This window comes from Rattus rattus, chromosome 13 (assembly GCF_011064425.1).
Source record: "Rattus rattus isolate New Zealand chromosome 13, Rrattus_CSIRO_v1, whole genome shotgun sequence".
NCBI lineage: Eukaryota > Metazoa > Chordata > Mammalia > Rodentia > Muridae > Rattus > Rattus rattus.
The window spans coordinates 25,014,506-25,034,771 of record NC_046166.1 but is presented as its reverse complement, the minus strand read 5'-3'; the positions used below and the strand labels follow the sequence as shown (position 1 = coordinate 25,034,771).

Genomic DNA, 20,266 nt, shown 5'->3' with positions numbered 1-20,266 from the left:
AACTTTATTTTCCTTTCAATTTATATAGCAAATTCCTGAGCAAGTTTTGTTGAAAAATGAACTGTGCTATTTAAATAATGAAAACACTTAGATATCTGTTGGTTAATTGGGCATAAGTAAATTAGCCATTTATCCTATAATAACCCATGCCAAGGAAAGTGTTTTGGTTCTTCCTATTTTCATTCAAACGTGACACACTTCAAATAAGTGCCTATACATTTCCTACATGTAAGTTTCATCTAACTTTTGCAATAAAATAGGTTTTAATTTTCCTAGTAATACACACTAGTTATGGAATGTAAGGACATACTTCAACTTTCAATGATCTCCAATCCAATTATGCCAAGATTCAAAGACTAACACCCTGATCAAAAATAAACAACCAAACAAAAACAAAAAAAGAAAGAAAGAAAAAAAACTAAGCTGTTGAAGATTACCTTTAAAAAAGTTGGCAGCAAATCCTGCCTTGTTCACAGTCCCATCAGAGACGAACTTCATCCACAGGGTGTTGGAAGTAGATCTAATATCTTCAGGTTTGTCATAACCACAGAACCGTCCTATCAAAGGACTATTCTCACTGCCTCCATCTCGAACTTCTAGGTGGTCATAGGCACAGCTGTCATGTCTTTCAATCTACAATGGGAAATTGTAAAAATAATTTGTCTCATTAAGAGATATTTATAAGACAAGTGGAATGGGAAGGTTATTCTTCAGTTCTTGGTGGCATATCACTAAGGTGTTACTGTAGAAAATGACACCAGAAAGAAAAACACATGGCTAAACACGAGCTCACGGAGAAGCTGCACACATAGGAACTCCTACTCTTCTTTAGAAATCCTAGAAACAGAGTCATCAACCTACGCCTGCGTGAACAGAAGGGAAATGCATCGATTGATCGAGTCTGATTGGTTGATTGGTAGACTCTCACTGTATAGCCTAGGTTATCTTGGAACTAGTTACGTATTCCACACTGGCCTCAAACTCAGCATCCCCATGATGAGTTTTATATTAAAAATCACATAGATTAAAATTTTAGTAATATCAAGTACAAGTAATCTTAATGATGGGTTAAACGCTGTTTTCCAAAATCACCACTAACCAGGATTAAACTAACAGAGGCACTATTGAAATTTTAAAAATAATTATCTCTGTGCTTAAGAAAAAAAAAGTTGATTGTAACCTATTGCGAACATTCATTTTTTTTTAAAATTTTTAACTGAAATCACTTCAATTTTTAATTTATAGGAAATCTACTATTCACTTAGTTACATTTAAAAATTTGAATAGTTATATATACAAAAGTATATTTCCAGCTAAAAATTCATAAAATCATTAACTTCTTAATTTCATCAGAACCTATTTAAGATCTGACATTCCTCACATAATACCGATCTGGTACTGATGAATAATCTGTAAAGAGGAAGGTAAATCCACTCACACATAGTAAACATTTGCGGATGTATAGCTTATGGAGTTTTCCTCATGCACGGAAGTCTATAGTGTTCCGAAACACTTCTCGCTTCTCAGCACCAATCTCAGAGACATTGTCAGTGAATGGAATGCTGGTGTTCACACACTTTCTTAGGTTTAATCAGAGTGGAAAGCCTATGCAATGAATCTCCTCCACTGACCCTAATTACATCTATAGTTCATCAACTTGGGAGCAACAATCAAATATAAGTGAAAATGTGATTAATTTATATCATGCATTCAATACTTTTAGCTATGCTATATTACTTTATCAACTAATATGTCGGATGGATCTAAATATTGCTGGAGAAGTTAAAAAATTGAATTAAGGAGATAGAGAGATGCCTCAGTGGTTAAAAGCACTTGCTGCTCTTGCAGAGAACCCTGGTTCAGCTCCCAGCATCCACACAGAAGCTCACAGCTGCCTGTAACTCCCACGCCATGGCTTCCAACTCCCTCTTGTAACTACCATAGGCTCCTGCAACTGTGTGCTGCACACACGCATACACATAAATTTAAAAGAGTAAATATCTACATCAAGCCCATGGATGGTAAGCCAATAACCATAAGTTCCACGAAAAAGATAAGAAAGCCAAAGACAAATAAAGGCAAAAATAAATCAACGGCAGTTTCTTATCAAGACACAGCATACATAGTTGAAGAGCTAGGTGTTGGACGCAATACCATGCATGGCTGACATAAGATGAATGTGTCTTGATAATAGCATTGTTGGTTGATTACAGACTTTAAGGTCTCCAGAGCCTAAAATCTCTATGAATCTGGCAAGATTATTATAATGGAAACAGATCTAAGATCCATAGAGACCATGGTGAAAGTAAAAGTAAATGTAGAACATATTTTTCAAAAGCTGATATTTAACTGGTCCTTGAAGGAGATCAAATCCACAAAGAAGGGGTGACAGAGCTTTGGAGAGGCTCAGTGCTTTATTAGACTTAGGAGACAGCTGCTTTGAGGGAACCAAGGGTTAAGTGAATGTTCTCTGTTTAGTGAGAACTAAAGTAATGGAAATTGCACTAAAGGAGTCAAAACCCACCACTGTTTCCATGTGACTGCTTATAGTAGGACTCAGAGGAAGGGACCAGGCCCTGACTCAACGTCCAACCAACCACACAGTTCCCAGTTATACTTTATATATGTTCATTCACACACTCACACTCATACTCACACACACACACACACACACAGATAACACACACACACAGATAACACATACACACACACAAATACACACATATATTATATATACACACATATATAAACATATATTTTTATAATTGCATGTTCATGTTCAATGCTAAATGACTAATCATAGTGGAAAGACCTAAATAGCATCCATCAATTGATATATGAATAAACAAGAAAATCTAACCTATAAATAGAGCGAAGCATTATTTGTTGTTATGGATGAAACTTGAAGACTATGTGGTGAATGAAATAAACTAAAAATAATTCTGAATCATTCTACTTACATGAGATACTACACTATTCCAATTTATAGACACTGTAAAAATTGGTGTTTGAAGGGACCTGAGGTGAAAGGAAAGGGAAGTTGCCATTTACTGGGAACATAATTGTAGTTTGCAAGACAAAACAAGGTGAGGAAATAGGCTTCAAAATACTGTAACAAATTCCTTTTTTGTTTTCCTTACTTTTATTTTTGAGATTGTAATTTAATTATGAGGTTTGTTCCTTCCCCTTCCTCCAAAGCCTTTCATATATTCCTCTTAGCTCTCCAAACCCATTGTCCTTTCCCACCTGTTTGTCATGGTCAGGCACCTTATTAGACAGCACTCAGGAGGCAGAGGCAGGCAGATCTCTGAGTTCAAGGCCAGCCTGATCTACACAGCCTGATTTACAGAGTGAGTTCCTGGCCAGTTCCTGGACATATAAAAGTCCTGTCTCTAAACAAATGCAACACAAACAATGAAATTCATGGCCCCAATTTTTTTCTAATTATTTTTAAATGCATATATGTATTTACATATATATTCATAAATATAATGAACTTAGTCTTATACTGCTATCCGTGTGTCTTCAGGGCTAAATGGTATATCTAAAAATGATCATGGTGATAAATGTAAATATATATACATATATGTATATATATATATGACATCTCCTCAATGACATAAATGAAGGTATAAAGTATTAGTTCAGTTTAATAATTAACACAATCAGATACTAGCATGGCAATCAAAAATACAATATTATAGACAATACAACAAAATGGTATATATACTTATTTGGTTTTTTGGTTGGTGGTGGTGGTGGTAGTTTTTTTTTGTTTGTTTGTTTGTTTTGTTTGCCTTTTAGGGAAATGGTAAAGAAAACTATGAGTAATAATTAGCCAATTCATATTCTTAGTGAAACACTCCAAAACAGTAAGCAAATGACCAGCAGAGAACCATAAACTAATTAACACGCCTTCCTGTCCTGGGTTATTAGCACATTCACAAAGCATATTCATTTACTGTAAGCTAATGAAACATGTTTAAAGAGACAAAATAATTGCTTTCTGCCAAGCACAACAGCAAGGCAAAAACTCAGGCATGGTTGGGAGTGCTGAGGCTTATTTCCAGGACAGCCAGGGCTGCTAAATATGTCTGGCTTACATAAGGGATGTATGGTCCAACCAGGGTGTGTAGGGATGTTGACAAGTCCCTCAAACTTAATCCCACTTGAATTAATGCATGCGGAGATTTCACTCTAAACAAAACTAAGCTCTGGGTTTATTTTACTTCTTTCTGCTTTATTGGAGTTTCTTTGAAGCTATTCCTGTAAACATCTCTACTCTCCAATTTTTTTTCCCTCTGCTTTAGTGGTACGCGCCAAAAGCCCTCAAATAAAACAGTCCTAGAAGATCCTTTACTGATAATACTGTGGAGGAAAGGAGTTTAAGTGTCACAAATTAATCCCATATTCACATCCAAACTTACTTTATTAAGTTGGTGTTAAGAGGCAATATATTCAGTAGCAGAAGAAAAAGCTCCCAGTGTTGGTCAATTCAGGATACATTGTTTTTTGAGGCTATAGCCCACAGACTAAGTGGCTTGTGGACCATGGAACTTTTTCTCTTGTCTCTGGAAGCTGACAAGCTTATAGTTAAGGTACTGACATATTCATTGTCCAATGAGGATGTTATTTCAAAGGATGCCTATTCTCTGTATCTTCTTCCTATCTATCTTTCACAAGGGCGCTGAGCCCACTCGTGAGGCTCTATCCAATCATTTATATTTACTCCAAATTTTAAAGTCAACATAGCAGGTGGGGTCTCAGGCTATGTATTTTGAGAGTGCAAGTTTATGGAACATAGCACTTTCCAAATGGTATAACCAGTGTGGCCCTCTAATGTCTGTTCCTGGGGGAAAAGCTGTGTGAAGTTCATTGATAAACTTATGCAGCTTTTTTGTATTTCCATAATAAAGCAAGTAGCAATGTGAACAGTAAAACTATGTCACACTATCACGTTACAACAGATTTCAATCAAATGGGGAACGATTTTAGCTTAATTGCCCGTAATGTGAAGGAAAAAAGTTATACAGAGAATAAAAACACAAAACCAGAAGCACTTTTGAAAGAATTCAAAAAGTAAGATAAAAAAAATTAAAACTGGTTTTAGCATAAAACCAATTTGACTGGGTTATTGTGAATAACTCTTTTTATATAAACATGTATTCAGTGTGCATTATTTTATTGATCATCCTTAATTTTAGGAAGTATTGATTATAGTTCCTTGCAAATCGAGCAGAATTCTTCTGTGGATTCATCACTGTTTCAGTGTTCTTGTTTCTTATGGGTTTGTTTAGGATGATGACATCTTTAATCTTTATGGTTTGGATGAATCTAGACATTTATTTTTGGTTCTCTAGCTTAACAGAATATAGGTTTTTGATGTATTTGCTTAGAATGACATGTGTTTCTTTAGTATGTGATAAAAGCTTCCTTGATCATCTCTGAGTCTCCAAGTGCTGGAAGCCCTAGCTAGATCAAAAGAACAAGAGAGGAAATTAAAGGGGATACAAATAGGTAACAAAGAAGCCAGAGTATCCCTCTGTGTAGACGCTTCAATATTATACATAAAGGATCCATATATAATATCAGAAAATTCCTGGAAATATTCAAAACTTTCTGCTAAGTAGCAGAATTAAAAATCAACAAAATCAACTTACAAATTTCATTAGCTTTCATATATACCAGTGACAAGGACACTAAGAAAGAGCTCATGGACATATTACCATTCACAATAGCCTCAAAGTAAGAAAATATCCAGAAATTAGCCCAACCAAGAAAGTGAAAGAATTCTATAATGAAAATAAATAAATAATCTTTATAAATAAATCTTTGAAGGAAGAGATTGAGAAAAAATTAGAAATATAAAGGCATCCCATGGTGAAAAGGCATTCCATGCTCATGGATAGAGTTTTCATTATGATAGTGGCCAAATTATATAACACCAAAGGATTGGCAAAGCACATTTCAAGAACTATAATTTATTACAAGAACCGCATTTATTACAGAACTATAATTTAAAAAGAATGGTACTGAAACAAAGGCAGATATGTAGGTCAGTGGGAAAAAGAAAAAAACCAAATGTGAATTCACAAAACTATGTCCATCTGATATCTGACAAAGACACCCAAAACACAACATGGGAAAAAGACAACACCTACAAAGGGCTCTGGGAAAACTGAATATTCATAGGTAGAACAATACAATTTGACATCTGTGTACATCTGATAAAGGATTAATATCCAGAATATACAAAGAACTCAATATTAAAACACACAAGAAAACAAGTGACTCAGTAAAAACTGGGCTATGTATTTTAACAGAATTCTCAGAATGAAAAGAAGATAAGAAATGTCTTAATAATCATTCAATATCCTTAGTAATTTGGTAAATTCAAATTACAACTACTCTGTGAAGTCATCTCACCCTAGTGAGATAGCTATAATCCTGGAAACTTCTGATAAGAAGAAATGCTGGTGAAGGAGCAGGAGAAGGGGACGTTTATTCACTCTTGGTGGGACTGTGAACTGGTGTAGCCACTGTGGAAATCAGGAGAAAAAGCTAAAAGATAAATCTATATTACCCTGGTATCCCACTCCCTGACATAGACCCAAAATACCCATCATCCTAGAACACAGATTGTTCCGCCATGTTTCTTGATGGTCTGTTCACAAAAGCTAGAAGATTAAAACAACCTGTCATTAAACTGATGAATGAATCATGAAAACAGTGGAACAAATACACAATGGAGTTCTATTCAGCTCTAAAGACAATGAAATATCTAGTCTGGTAAACCAAACTAAAAATTATTATATTGAGTGAATTAATCCAGGCCCAGAAAGGCAAACATCAAAAGTTCATTCTTATTTCCAGACTTAATTCCAAATCTTTAAATCTGAGTGTATGAGTTACGGTGACCTCAGACCAGGAAAGTAAGAGCAGAGGTAGAGGGACAGTGAGTACTGAGGGGCGGGCAGTGGAAGACACGTGCTATGGATGGGGGTAGATGGGAATAATGGAGACGCTTTAGTTGGGAAGCAGGAAGAAAGGTAAAAAAGAAGTAGAAGGAAGGAAGGAGATAGGTAGCATTAAGGATGTTTGAAATAAAAAAGAATAGGGAAACATTTAGACGCTTACTTTAGATATATTATAGATATGTATGTGGGTGTGCATACATATATTGAGTTTTGTATAGATCTACCTATTTAAATGATGATACACAATACGGAGTGATGGTTGTTTCTACAAGCCCATGAATTATCTGACATAAGTCCATGAATTTGGGAAATAACTCCTTGAATTGTTTTTTATAGAAATGCAAATCTCTACAAACATTATAGCCTATTCCCATTGTCCTTGGTTGCTTTCCCCAGGGTGAAGGTGAGCCCATATTGTTGAAGGCAATGCCCACCTCAGACTCAAGAGTTGGAGGAAGTGAGCTGAGACTGGGCTGAAAGCCTCCTCGGAGATTGGCTTCATAGCATCAGACTGTGCTATGCAAGCTGCTAAGAGAGAGAAATAATCAGTAGTCCTACCTAACTGTAAAGACTACGGATATAACCGTCAGGCCACCAATATATTCTCAATGGCACAGGAGTAGCACTTTTATCTCAGGGTAACCAGAAGTTTTTTAATTGTATTTAAGGTTGGCCATTCAATAGGACAAAATTCATGACTTAAACTGCACAGTTAGCCAAACACCTGTGACTGGAGAGGTCACAGTCTTTAAATCTATACAATTTATAATATATTTTAATATAATATAAATATATTTATAATATTCTATATTTATAATATAATAATTTATTCTATATTCTATATTCTGATTTATAATATAATATAATATAATATAAATATATTTATAATATTCTAAATATTTATCGTTATACCTATAGGTTAGTGTACCTCTTGGACCTCATCAGAAGTTCTTTTTGGCAACAGATAGAGACTATTACAGAAGTCCACACATGGCCAAAATGTAGAGAATTAGTGACTATGGAATACCCAGCTCTCACTGATTCTTCCGCAATGCAACCTCTACACCTAAGCCTAGGAGGATGTTGGGGAGGAGGAAGCAGAAAGATTCTAAAAGCTAGAAGCCTAGGATGCCTACTGCTAGATACTGTCCCATAGGCATGACAGGAAAAATGCACCTGCAGAATTGCAATAAACGATTACCTAAACAAGCCCAGCATTATGACCACACCCGTTGGCATACCAACATGGACAAGGGGTGTTCCATGTAGTCCCATCCCTAAATGAAAAGCATGTTGGTTAACTGAAGCTGAGAGAAGGAACATGAGTTTTCTCAAGAGATAAGCTCCCACATAGATTGCCTAATCCCAAATAGTTACCCCTGGCCACATACGCATGAATATAATCAATGCTAAAGATGCCCAGTAAGTTAAGTATACATGTTCGTAAATATGTACATATATATGTACACATATACATGCATATATATAACAATAATAAATAAATCATGAATTGGGGAGGGAGAGGGAGAATAGTTGGGGGAGAAAGAGTAGGTGTGATATAAATATAATACTTGTGTATTAAGTCCTCAAAAATTAAATTAATAAAAATTGAAGATGAGAGATATAGTCTTTATATTATAAGCATAGTATTCAAACATTTCCTTTTCATATTTATTTATTTTTATTTGATATGTATGATTATTTCTTGGCATATATGCACCACACCTCGTGTCTGTGGGGGTTAGAAAACTAGTTATAAAAGGCTATAACCTACCATATGGATTCTAAAAATTAAATACATTTTTCTCTCTGGCCCCACAGAAATATATGTCTAAACAAAAATAGATTGATATGAACAGATAATTAAATGAAGTAAACTAAGTGTCTATTAGAACAATTAAGGAAATATGTATAGATGATCTTTCTATACTCATAGTATTAGAAGTACTTACGTTCTATAAGATGTGTTGTTGAGAAGATGTGACTTAACAATTATAGATTCATTGCTCCTTGGCAAACATAGTGTTTTGATTTCTGTGCACTTCTCGTCAAAAGGTGTTTTATCCACAATCATTGCACAACTTCCTTTTAAGTGGATTGCTATTTCAGGATACTTTAATTTATATTGTCAATTCATTAGTACCGAACTCACAGACAAAATCACTCTAACTCATGCCTGAATGGAGTTCATCTGAACACACACTCACTTAGTAAGGCTCATCACAGCTTGTAATGTGCCTGTTAGGTGTTTGGTATGTGTCTTTAAAAAAATCTGAAAACATGAATAGAATGTTGATTTGGGGTTTCTATAATTTTTACTGAGTAGGAAAATTAGGAAGTAAAACAAAAATCAATTGTGCACAGATATCAATTCTGATTTGATTTTAATAAGTACAAAACACAGACACCATAAATAAAATTACCCAAGCTTGGTTCCTTCTCCTAGGAGATTAAGGGTTTATCAGGACACCTAAATCTTTGCCCTTTCTCAATTTTTTAAAATTTTATTTATTTATTTTTTTTAACATTCCAGATTTTATCCCCTTCCTGGTCTACCCTCCAACTGTTCCACATCCCATACCTCCTCCCCACTCCCTGTCTCCATTATGATGTCGCCACCCCCCACCCCACCAGACCTCTAAACTCCCTGGGTCTCAGTCTCTTGAGAGTTTGGTGCATCTTCTCTGACTGAACCCAGAACATGCAGTCCTCTGCTGTATATGCGTTGGGGGCCTCATATCAGCTGGTGTATGCTGCCTGGTTGGTGATCCAGTGACTGAGAGATCTCAAAGGTCCAGGTTAATTGAGACTGCTGGTCCTCCTACAGGGTTACCCTCCTCCTCAACTTCTTCCAGCTTTTCCCTAATTCAACCAGAGGGGTCAGCAGCTTCTGTCCAGTAGTTGGGTACAAATATCTGCATCTGATTCTTTCAGCTGCTTGTTGGGTCTTTAGGAGGGCAGCCATGATAGGTCCCTTTATGTGAGCACACCACACCATAGCGTCAGTAGTAGTGTCAGGCCTTGAGGCCTCCCCTTGAGCTGATTTTTTTTTCTTTTTTAGAACTCTGGATTTCAAGTCTAACTTCAGCTAGAGAGCAGACCAAGTCTTACATAAATTTAGCTTACCTATTTACTCTTATAGCCTTTAACTGAAACTCATGTACCTTTCCTTAACATAAAAGGGGTATGCAAATTTCCAACCACCATGCTCTCTCACACTGATATCCATCCTTTACATTACCAAGCATTACTCAGAGAGCCATTGGTGCTGAAGATACCCTTAGCATATGAAGGGCCTCTGCTCTATATGGTCATATTCTAATGAGAAACATAAAGTCTATATATAGATCTTTGCTTTAAATCAAGTAGTCAAAACTGCAATGAACAAAAGTGGGTAATGGTTTAGGGATAGCTGTGAGTATGGATGGTTTAAATTGAGTTGTCAAGCATATATCTTTTGAAGAAGGAAATAAACAGAAGCCTAGATAAATTGAAATAGGAAAAAAAGAAATGTCTAGAGACCTAGAATCAGAAGAACACTGAAAGCAAAAGTTGTCATATGGGAAAAAACTATTTTTTTCAGAAGGTAAGGAAGATCATAAGACCAATAGTGCATGAGTAAGAAGAGGAGAGAGTTGAACCACAGCAACTGAATATGGATTTTATTTTCTACTCAAAACCCTTTAGGTAGGCATTTGTAAGTGATGTTACAACCTTACACAGCATGAAATAAGAAATGAAGATCAAGAGTTAAGGGCTGCAGTTCTTTGTCTCCTCAAATTCCAGGTAAAAAGCAAAGAGGTAAGGCACAGCAAAAGTTTAACAATGACTTTATGAAATTCATAGGCAAATTGGATGGAACAGGGAAATATCATCCTGAATGAGGTAACCCAATCACAGGAAAACACACATGGTATGCACTCATTGATAAGTGGATATTAGCCCAAATGCTCGAATTACCCAAGATGCACAGAACACATGAAACTCAAGAAGGATGACCAAAATGCAAATGCTTCACTCTTTCTTTAAAGAGGAACAAGAATACCCTTGGGAAGGGATAGGGAGGCAAAGTTTAGAACAGAGGCTGAAGGAACGACCATTCAGAGCCTGCCCCACATGTGGCTCATACATATACAGCCACCCAATTAGACAAGATGGATGAAGCAAAGACGTGCAGGCTGACAGGAACTGGACATAGATCTCTCCTGAGAGACACAGCCAGAATATGGCAAATACATAGGTGAATATCAGCAGCAAACCACTGAACTAAGAATGGGAACCCCATTTGAAGGTATCAGAGAAAGGACTAAAAGACCTGAAGGCGCTTGAGACCCCATATGAACAACAATGCCAAGCAACCAGAGCTTCCAGGGACTAAGCCATACCCAAAGACTATGCATGGACTGACCCTCGACTCCAACTGCATAGGTAGCAATGAATAGCCTACTAAGGGCTTCAGTGGAAGGGGAAGCCCTTGATCCTGCCAAGGCTAGACCCCGCAAACGGGATTCTTGTGGGGAGGGTGGTAATGGGGGGAGGATTGGGAGGGGAACACCCATATAGAGGGGAGGGGCAGGGGCTAGTGGGATGTTGGCATGGAAACAGGGAGAGGGAATAACATTTGAAATGTAAATAAGAAATACCCAATTTAATAAAGATGGGGAAAAAACAGTTGATATAAACCATTATGTGTCATTGTTCAAGTAATGGAGTAGATTTGATGACACTCTTTAGATGAGTGTTGACGTCAAGTGCTGAAATGAATAAGAGAAGAGGTTCTCAGCATGTAATCAAAGTAATTGCAGGCTCAGGTTCAATCAGTTAAGAAAATGTGTTTAGGGAGTCTGATATAACTGTCTCCTGAGACATTCAACCAGAGCATGAGCTTGTAGCCAACCACTGAGCTGAGAGCATGGTACCCATTGGAAGACTTAGAGAAAGGATTGAAGGAGCTGAAGAGGTTGGCAACCCCATAAGAACAACAATACCAACCAACCAGAGCTCCCAGGGACTAAACCACCATCCAAAGAGTACACATGGCTCCAGCTGCATATGTAGCAAAGGATAGCCCTGTTGGGCACCAATGGGAGGAGAAACCTTGCCAAGGCTGGACCCCCCCCCAGCAGAGTGTAAGGAAATGTCAGGGCAGGGAGATGGGATGGGGTAGGTGGATTGGTAGGGGAACACCCTCATAGAAAAAGGGGAGTGGAGAGGATAGGGGGCTTATGGATCGGAAACCAGGAAAGAGAATAACTTTGAAATGCAAATAAATTTTAAAAATCCAGTAAAAAAAGAAAATGTGTTCAGCTCATAAATAGAGGTAGAAACAATAGAAATAAGGCAAAAGGAAGAAGGGGTAGAAAATAAAAGATAGTAATAAAATGTTATATTGGCTAAACTCAACCCCAAAAGTTTAGTTGTCATTAAATCATTCTACTAATCAGTAAAAATTAAATGGCTTATGTGTATACAGTTGTGAGTGTCTAAGATGAGAATATTATCTTTTCACCGTCTTACTTTTGAAGATTGTGAAAGGACATTATAAACCCCATTTGTCTCCATTGAGGAACTGGGCCAGATTTAGAAAAGAAGCCTACAAGGCACCAACTCTAGGAACAGACCATAAAGTGCAGAAACAAGATCATAAAACCCCCTCCCAAAGAACAGTCTGAAGGTAACCACAAGAATGAGAATTATCTTCTCTCAGCATGGGCCATCTGTGCTGGGCAGCCCTGTCTCATCCTATGGCTAAACATTCATGACACAGGAATGCTGACCACTGACTACCTGTGAGCCCCTAGCACCTACCAATGAAATTTTAGATTAGCTAATCCTTCTAAAGGGTTCCCCCAGTTCCCTATAAGAAGGTTTGTGAGCCTTTGTCTGGAGTCGCCATTTTGAAAAATGGTGGATCACCACATGCTAGTTATTTCTGCAGATTTGCTCTTTTTCTTTGCATACTATGTAAGTGGGATCTTCCTTCAGACCCTTCTTTCTTCAGACCCTTAAAATTGCTGCTACTAAATTTATCTCTAACAATTTAATTGATATAAGTAAACTTCAGAAGAGCCAAGCCACTAATCCTCAGATTTCTCAGATTTTAGACATCATTACTATAATAAAAGAATTCCATAATTTATTGAATTATTTGTTTTATGATACTTCATCTCCTAAATATATAAGAAAATGGCAATGGGACCCAGATATATATTTTTAATATTTATTTTTTATTTTATGTGGATGTGTATAGTTGTGAGTGCACATACATGTACCATGTATGTGCTTTGTCTGTAGAGGTTATAAGAGAGCATCACTTTCCCCAGAACCACAGTTATTAGTGGTTGTGAGCCGTCTGATGAGGGTCCTCCTCCATATCTGGATCCTCCTGCAATATCAGCAAACGTTCTTAACCACTGAACCATCTCTCAAGCCCAGGTTTTTAATCAGACACTTTCATTCACTCTTCGCTGTGAGCTAGTGAATAATATTATTATTAAAATTACAATAACAAACTTCAAATGCAAAGCAATTTCAAAACCAAGATCTCCCAACTGCAAAGTTGTCAGAAGCATAAAATACAGCATTGTGGTTAAAACAGAAAAGACTTATTTTTCATGATGGAAGATATGTGTGGGATATAATGTAGCAAGAGCGAAGACAGGCATATCAAAGATATATGTGTGTGTGTGTGTGTGTGTGTGTGTGTGCACATGCGTGTATGTGTATGTATGTATGTGTGTATGTATGCATGTATCAGAGGCCTGAAGGTAAGACAAGAGAGGCTCTAACTGCATAGATGTCTTCTAGACGCCCCTGATGCTGGTGCTATGACAACAAAGAAATGACTACAGTCTTTGTTCTCAGAGGCGAGTATACCTCACCAGTGACTGCACGGGAGCCCCTGCCTTTGATGGCTTGGACACTGAGTCAGGCTTATTCTGGTGAGCACAGAAATACTCTCCACTGTGACATCTGGATTCCCAGCTCTTACTGGGACCCATCACGCCCGGTCATCTCATCTTGCTTTCAACATCCCTTTGAGATCTCACTTTCTAGATTCTTTTACTAACCACAGCATGCTACGGAGTCCTTAGATGATTTCTCCATATCTTTACTTCTTATTGCTTCCCTTTCTTAGTTTTTATTGTAATACAGATGGAAAGAAAGAAGGGGGAAGGGAGGGAGGAAGGAAAGAGGGAGGGAGAGAGGGAAGAAGAAGTATTAGTTGTCTTGATTAATCTCAGAGTCAGTTTTTGGTCCATATTGGCCTTTGCATATTCTAATTCTTTACCTAACAATACAATAATGCCATTGATCTGGGTGGTAAATTTCTGAATGTTTATGTATGCGTGTGTGGTGTGTATGCTTTTCTGTATGTGTGTTCACATGTGTATTGGCACTTGTGTGTGTTCACATGTGTATGGACACTTGTGTGTGTCCAGTTGCATTGAAGGCTAGAGGCCATAAGTTGGTACTACTCTGTTTTCCAATGTTTATCTACTGAGACAGATTCTCTGGCTGAGCCCAGAGTTTAGGGATTCTAGATAGCCTAGTTAGCTGATTTTCCTGTTAGATCCTCCCTCCAGACCCTCCAGATGCGATGGCATCACAGGTGGCCTGCCTAGCTTTTATCTGAGTTCTGGAGAATCTCTGGTCCCCAGGCAGGTGCTTGATCCAATGAGCTATCTCCCCAGAGCACCGACAAATAGTTTTTGATGAAGTTAAAAGCTTCTAAGAATGTTTAGAATATTATGTTCGATATAAACAAGTTTTGCAATCATATAAAACCAAAAAAAAAAAAAAGTTCTCCATCGTAACATAAAAAGAAACCTCTAGAGGAGAAATAAAGCTTCTGAGATTTAATAGACCCTCCGAGCCATCTTATGACAGAGGCCTGTGCATTTGCTTTAAGAAAAAAAAGCTTCAAAAGCTATCCTCAACACTTCAAACATTCTAATTCAAATAGCACAGTTAATGTAAACTCACTTTAATCTTCTTGCAAATGTCTGTAACAAGAGAAAAGGAAAAAAGAATCAACCTTTCTCTATTGATGTTGCATTTTATAGGCTACCCTCTGCTTCTTCGCTGATTAAAAGGCTGATCCTTTTTCTACACTGACTTAATGAGGAGGCCCTTAAATGCTGCTGTCATTTATAGAGAACATGCGACCATGAAGTTTCCCTAAAAAACATTACCTCAAAGGCCTGAAAGGTCAGTCCAACATGGTAGCCCTCGGACACCATTATTTTCCATACACACTCCTTCATTGGTCGGTAGTCGTCGGGGTAATTGGGAGACTGAATTTGTCCTTCATTTTTCCTTATCTCCCCTCCACAAATCGCTGACGAAGGCAAAACAAACAAGTCTCAACAGGCCATTTCACCACAATTTTCTGCAAAGTATTTAAAGTCCAATTCTCTAGGAATGCAAAGACCATGACATAAAGAAAACCAAAGCTAGACAACTGTAGTCCAACCAAGACTGTGGGATGAACACAGTCGCTTAACTGTACCCATTAGAGAATGACCAGCCCAGGAGAATAGACATCGCTGTGATGCCTTAACCAAAACTAAAATTGATTTTCATTTTTATGTATCTTGTAAGGTCATTTTCTCTGAATTTGTCCTGTGATTCCCTGTGCTGGTTTCTTGAGCTTCTGAACACAGGTAAAATAGCTTAGCAAAGCAGCTTCACTGGTCAGAACCCTGGAGCCTCTGACAGCATTGGCATGCAGCATCTGTGGGTCTGTCCAGTAACCCTCTCCCCGACAGGGAGGTGAATCTTTATAAGGGAAGTGGGACTGTCCTGTCTTGGAAACTACTTAATCTCCTATATGGAGAAGGGATTTACCCACCCACAACCTGCCCAGAAAGGCTGGTTTACAGCCAGGAAGCTGGATGCCAGCCCGTTGTCTTCAAGAAATATAGAACAAAAGCATGTAATAAATTCTTCTTCACATGCTGACTCTCCCATTTCGACAAAGAATGCTTCAGAACTGTATACAATCACCCTCTGTACAGTTTCCAAGAATGGGGTATTTCACCACCACAGGGGTCAAACAGACTTTTTTTAAAATCAGTACAAAGAAAAATTCTAATTTTTCTTAACATTTCACAGCATCGTAAAACAAACGTTAAGAGCCGTTGTCTATTTGTCTTATTACTGTATCACTTACCCTAAGAAACCTGTTCTTCTTGCCGTTTAAACTTATCAAGTATTTTTTATTAAAATCATCCTGTGAACATCAACATGTTGGTTCCAAAAAACTATGCAATGGCAAAATAAGCATTCCAGATTGTTTTAATGAAACCAAAGGCAACAGCGTTTCTGTTGAGATGCTGAGGATGAAGTGATCTCGGAGATGTAATATGACTTACCTTCATAGACGGCTGCAAACCCTTTTCCTACCCAGTTACTGCTGCTACGAAACTCAATCCACATTCTGCTGTCTGTTGATGTAAGAACTCCAGCCACTTTGTCCCCACAGAATCTACCTAAAAGAAATTAAAGAATAAAGAGAGGTTCCTAAATATGAATATGTAGTATGTATTAAATTACACATTGTACATTGAATTAAAGACTTGTACTCCATATTAGCTATAAGTTATATATATATGCATATATATGTATTTATGCTACATTATGATTTATTACAGCAGCAAAAAAACACTCAAGAAGTAGCAATGAAAATCGTGAAGAACCTGCATTAAAGATTCACAGCATTAGGAAGGTTAAACCACTGGTTTAGAGCTATAACTTTGTCTTAATAAAGGTAAAGAAATACAGCACTCCCTTCAGACCATTTCTAAATCTTCCATCTATTGACACTCATATCATTATCATGTAAAGATTTAATTTAACCCCCACCTCACAAATTCATAAAGGATCACATGATGCTTCAAGGTGGTGCTGTGACTCTATGGGAAACAGAGTCTCAAGTCATCCTGAGAAATTAGAGCAATTATCAATCTGATCACCCCCCCCCAAGAAGGCTACAATTTGCTCTAAATGCAAAGAGAAGTTTCTCCCCTCATCAAGGTAATGACAACATCTCAGAACAAATAGTGTAAGATGTCCAGGTGTTTTACATTAACACACACCCCAATGCAGATAAAGCTAATCGTCTGTGGTATTGTAACCAGAATAGTCATATCAAATTGATTCTGAATGCTGGTCATAGACAATGAGTAAAGTCACAGTCCTTCCTTTCCACATCATCCTTCAACATGCTCACTACATGATCCAAATCTTTAAACACACACACACACACACACACACACACACACACACACACACACTCTCTCACACACACACACCATGTAAAATAACTCTACAATCATTCTATATATACTATATATACTATTATCCATTCTTACAACTGTTTTCCTTTTTAAACTAGCATACAGCTACTAAATATCTCTGTGACATTTTTGAATGAGTGTGTTTAATATGTTCTCCTTCTGTCTCCTCTCACTTCTCCCACTACCCTATCCTCCTGTGTAGCCCACTCTCTTCCATCTCTTTTCCTCTCAATTCACATTTATAGCCAAACTGTGTAAAGAAGCGTACACTCTTGGTTCAGATCAGCATATGAGACAGAACAGAAACTCCCAGCATTACTATTCATGTCTGTGTGCTGCTGAAAATAATCATACCCACAAATTCAAAGTAAAAAAAAAAATAACTAACTTGAATAAAAAATTCACAGAAAAGGTCAGAAAGTAAAGAAATAGTTCTGATACTAGGCATTAAATTAAAGAGCCATGGCAAAGGACAGCACTGCATTCACTGTTGCATGCATACAAACTACGGACAAATCACTGCATCCTCCATTTTAGAGGCCGTGATATGGTTGCTGGAGTCTCTGTGATTCTAACTCACTTCCTGGTGAGCTGATGCTGTCAATCCCAGCTATTTCACTCAGAGCTGTCTTTCAAGGAACATGAGAGAGATTTCACACATTATCTGTACCACACTGAGTCTTTCTGGTGGACCACTCTGCCCTGAACCAGAAAGCAGATTGTGCAATCCCACAAAGTGCTTTCCTGGATGTAGATTCAGATTAGATTCTCCAACTGGAAGCCATTGAAGTGGTTTTTTTGGAATTCCAACTATGCATGCAGGGCATTGTTTCACATAGGCTGAGAAACAAGATGTAGAAAACAGTGCTTTGTTTTCCTCAATTTGAAGTATTACATCAATTTGACTCTTCATTCTTATTTTCAAGAATTTCCACAGATGGAACAGACTTACTTAATAAGGTAGTTTCCACCTCAAGTCCGGCAGTGTCCATTCAGCAGGTTTCAGAGGCTAAGGCTAAAGATCCCTACTGGACAAAACCTTAACTGAGCAAAGCTATGACTAAAAGGGAAGATAAGTCCGGTCTGAGAAAGAAAGAAAATCAGTGTTGAGGGGTTGCTGGCCTGTGGCTGGGGCTCACAGTTCCTCCCACTCCTGAGCAATCAGAGAGCAGCACTACACCGCTTCGTGCAGGCTTCTTGTGTAGTCTGTAGTTTAAAGCTGGGAGCAGACATTCATGAGAACCAATCTGAACTGCAGTTACTGACACAAACTACAGGTGACTGTCCTCTGAAGGATTCTCCGAGAAACAAAGGGCAGATGTTTATAGGAGTATATTCGCTTGTCACAGGAAGGCAGCTAACAAAGATGAACCTGATTACTCACTCTTATGGTATAGGAAAGAAAACACACACACACACACACACACACACACACTCACACACACAGGCCACATACACGTGCAATCTATCAAAACTAGTATCCTTAAATTTCAAATTCAGTAATAAATGCTGTGTGGAATCAGTAAGCATAATCTTTGGGAAGCTATGCTCAATCGCTGTGTTCAGATCAAATAATCTACCCCCATATTTAAGTAATTTTAAGTCAGTGAATCAATCTATTCATCTATTTGCCCTTGAGAAGTTTTTGGTATGGTTGAAAAATATAAATTTAAAAATATAAACAAGTTCAGCCATATAGATTAAAACTGATAAGTCTTGGAAACACTGTCTGGCTCTACCATAGACAGAATAGAGATACCACCACCGAGGAGATGAGTAATAGCTTACCAAGGAGAGGTGACTTTCTCCAGTAGCCATCTCTTACTTCAATGTAATCATACCAGCACAAACTACTCTTGTATAGGTCCATCGTGGTAAAATTCAAGACAATCTGCAAAGCACAGAGAGTAAAAGTGACTGTTAGTACATAGAGATTTGATTCCAAGAGAGAATTCAAAACAACGAAAATAGACTCCTTTTGTCTATACTTATAGAACCCTGGCAACTTAATTAAAAACTTGAAACCACACGTTCTTATTCCCATTAGTGTGGTCTGCATGTGTGTGAGCACTCACATGTATGAGAACATATAAGTGTGTGGGTATTGCATGTGCACAGCATGTGTCTAGAAGTCAGAGGGCAACCTCAAGTGTCAGTACTCTGACATGGTCCACCTTGTATTTGAGAAAAGGTATCTGATTGGTCTGGAACTTTGCCAGGTAAGCTATACTGGAGAGAACTCCTAGGGCAGCCTCTGCCTCTGTCTCTCATTGCACCTTTGCTGAGATTACAGGGGCAATCGCTTTGTCTGATATTTCACTCAACTTTGTAATCTGGAGACTTTAACTCAAGCAAGCACTTTACCAAACAAGCCATCCCCCAGCTGCATTTATAGAATACTTAATAAAAGCAACAACAACACAATGTTAATCACTGGTATAAAAAGCATTTTAGCCATTAACCTGAAATCCATAGTTTTAATTTGAGCAATCTTAAAACAAGTAGAAACCTTTATGCAAAAAGTTTACTTTGAATTTTTTCCTAGGATAAAAGGTTTAAACCATGAATAATTTCCAATTTTTCCACAAATGACTTCTTTTTAATAATTTATTTCAAAGACAACCATCAAGACAACTATAATTATGTTAAAAATAAACACCATGTGCTATATTCCCAGAACATAATATCTTTGTGTGTGTTGAAATGTTTAAATACAGCTCTAACATTTAGATTTATCCCTCCGAGTGTAATTAAAGGCAGATGGCACAGCAGTTATCCAGATCCAAGAACATACATGCAAAAGCTTCTGAGCTGGACGACCTTGTACACGACCCTTTATTCTTTCTTTATTTGGAATGATGCTGCTTTTTGTATAGATAATTTTTAAAAAGTCCTTGGAAAGATAACTTTCTTCATGGCTTCATAAAAGTCTTCATTTTTCAAAGCTTTAACTTCTTTACTTTGACTCGGTTATGCCAAAAGTACAGT

General features: G+C 37.5%; 1 protein-coding gene across 1 annotated transcript in view; it reads right to left on the bottom strand.

The window, feature by feature from the left end:
* The window catches only part of Tll1 (tolloid like 1), a 188,255-nt gene that overhangs the window by 35,514 nt on the left and 132,475 nt on the right, over window positions 1-20,266 (bottom strand). The window contains exons 10-13 of the mRNA XM_032919237.1: window positions 19,067-19,169; window positions 16,355-16,471; window positions 15,173-15,318; window positions 438-633 (exon numbers count right to left, since the gene is read on the bottom strand). Of these exons, the coding sequence (XP_032775128.1) occupies window positions 438-633; window positions 15,173-15,318; window positions 16,355-16,471; window positions 19,067-19,169 (562 nt within the window). The remainder of the gene's footprint in view (window positions 1-437; window positions 634-15,172; window positions 15,319-16,354; window positions 16,472-19,066; window positions 19,170-20,266) is intronic.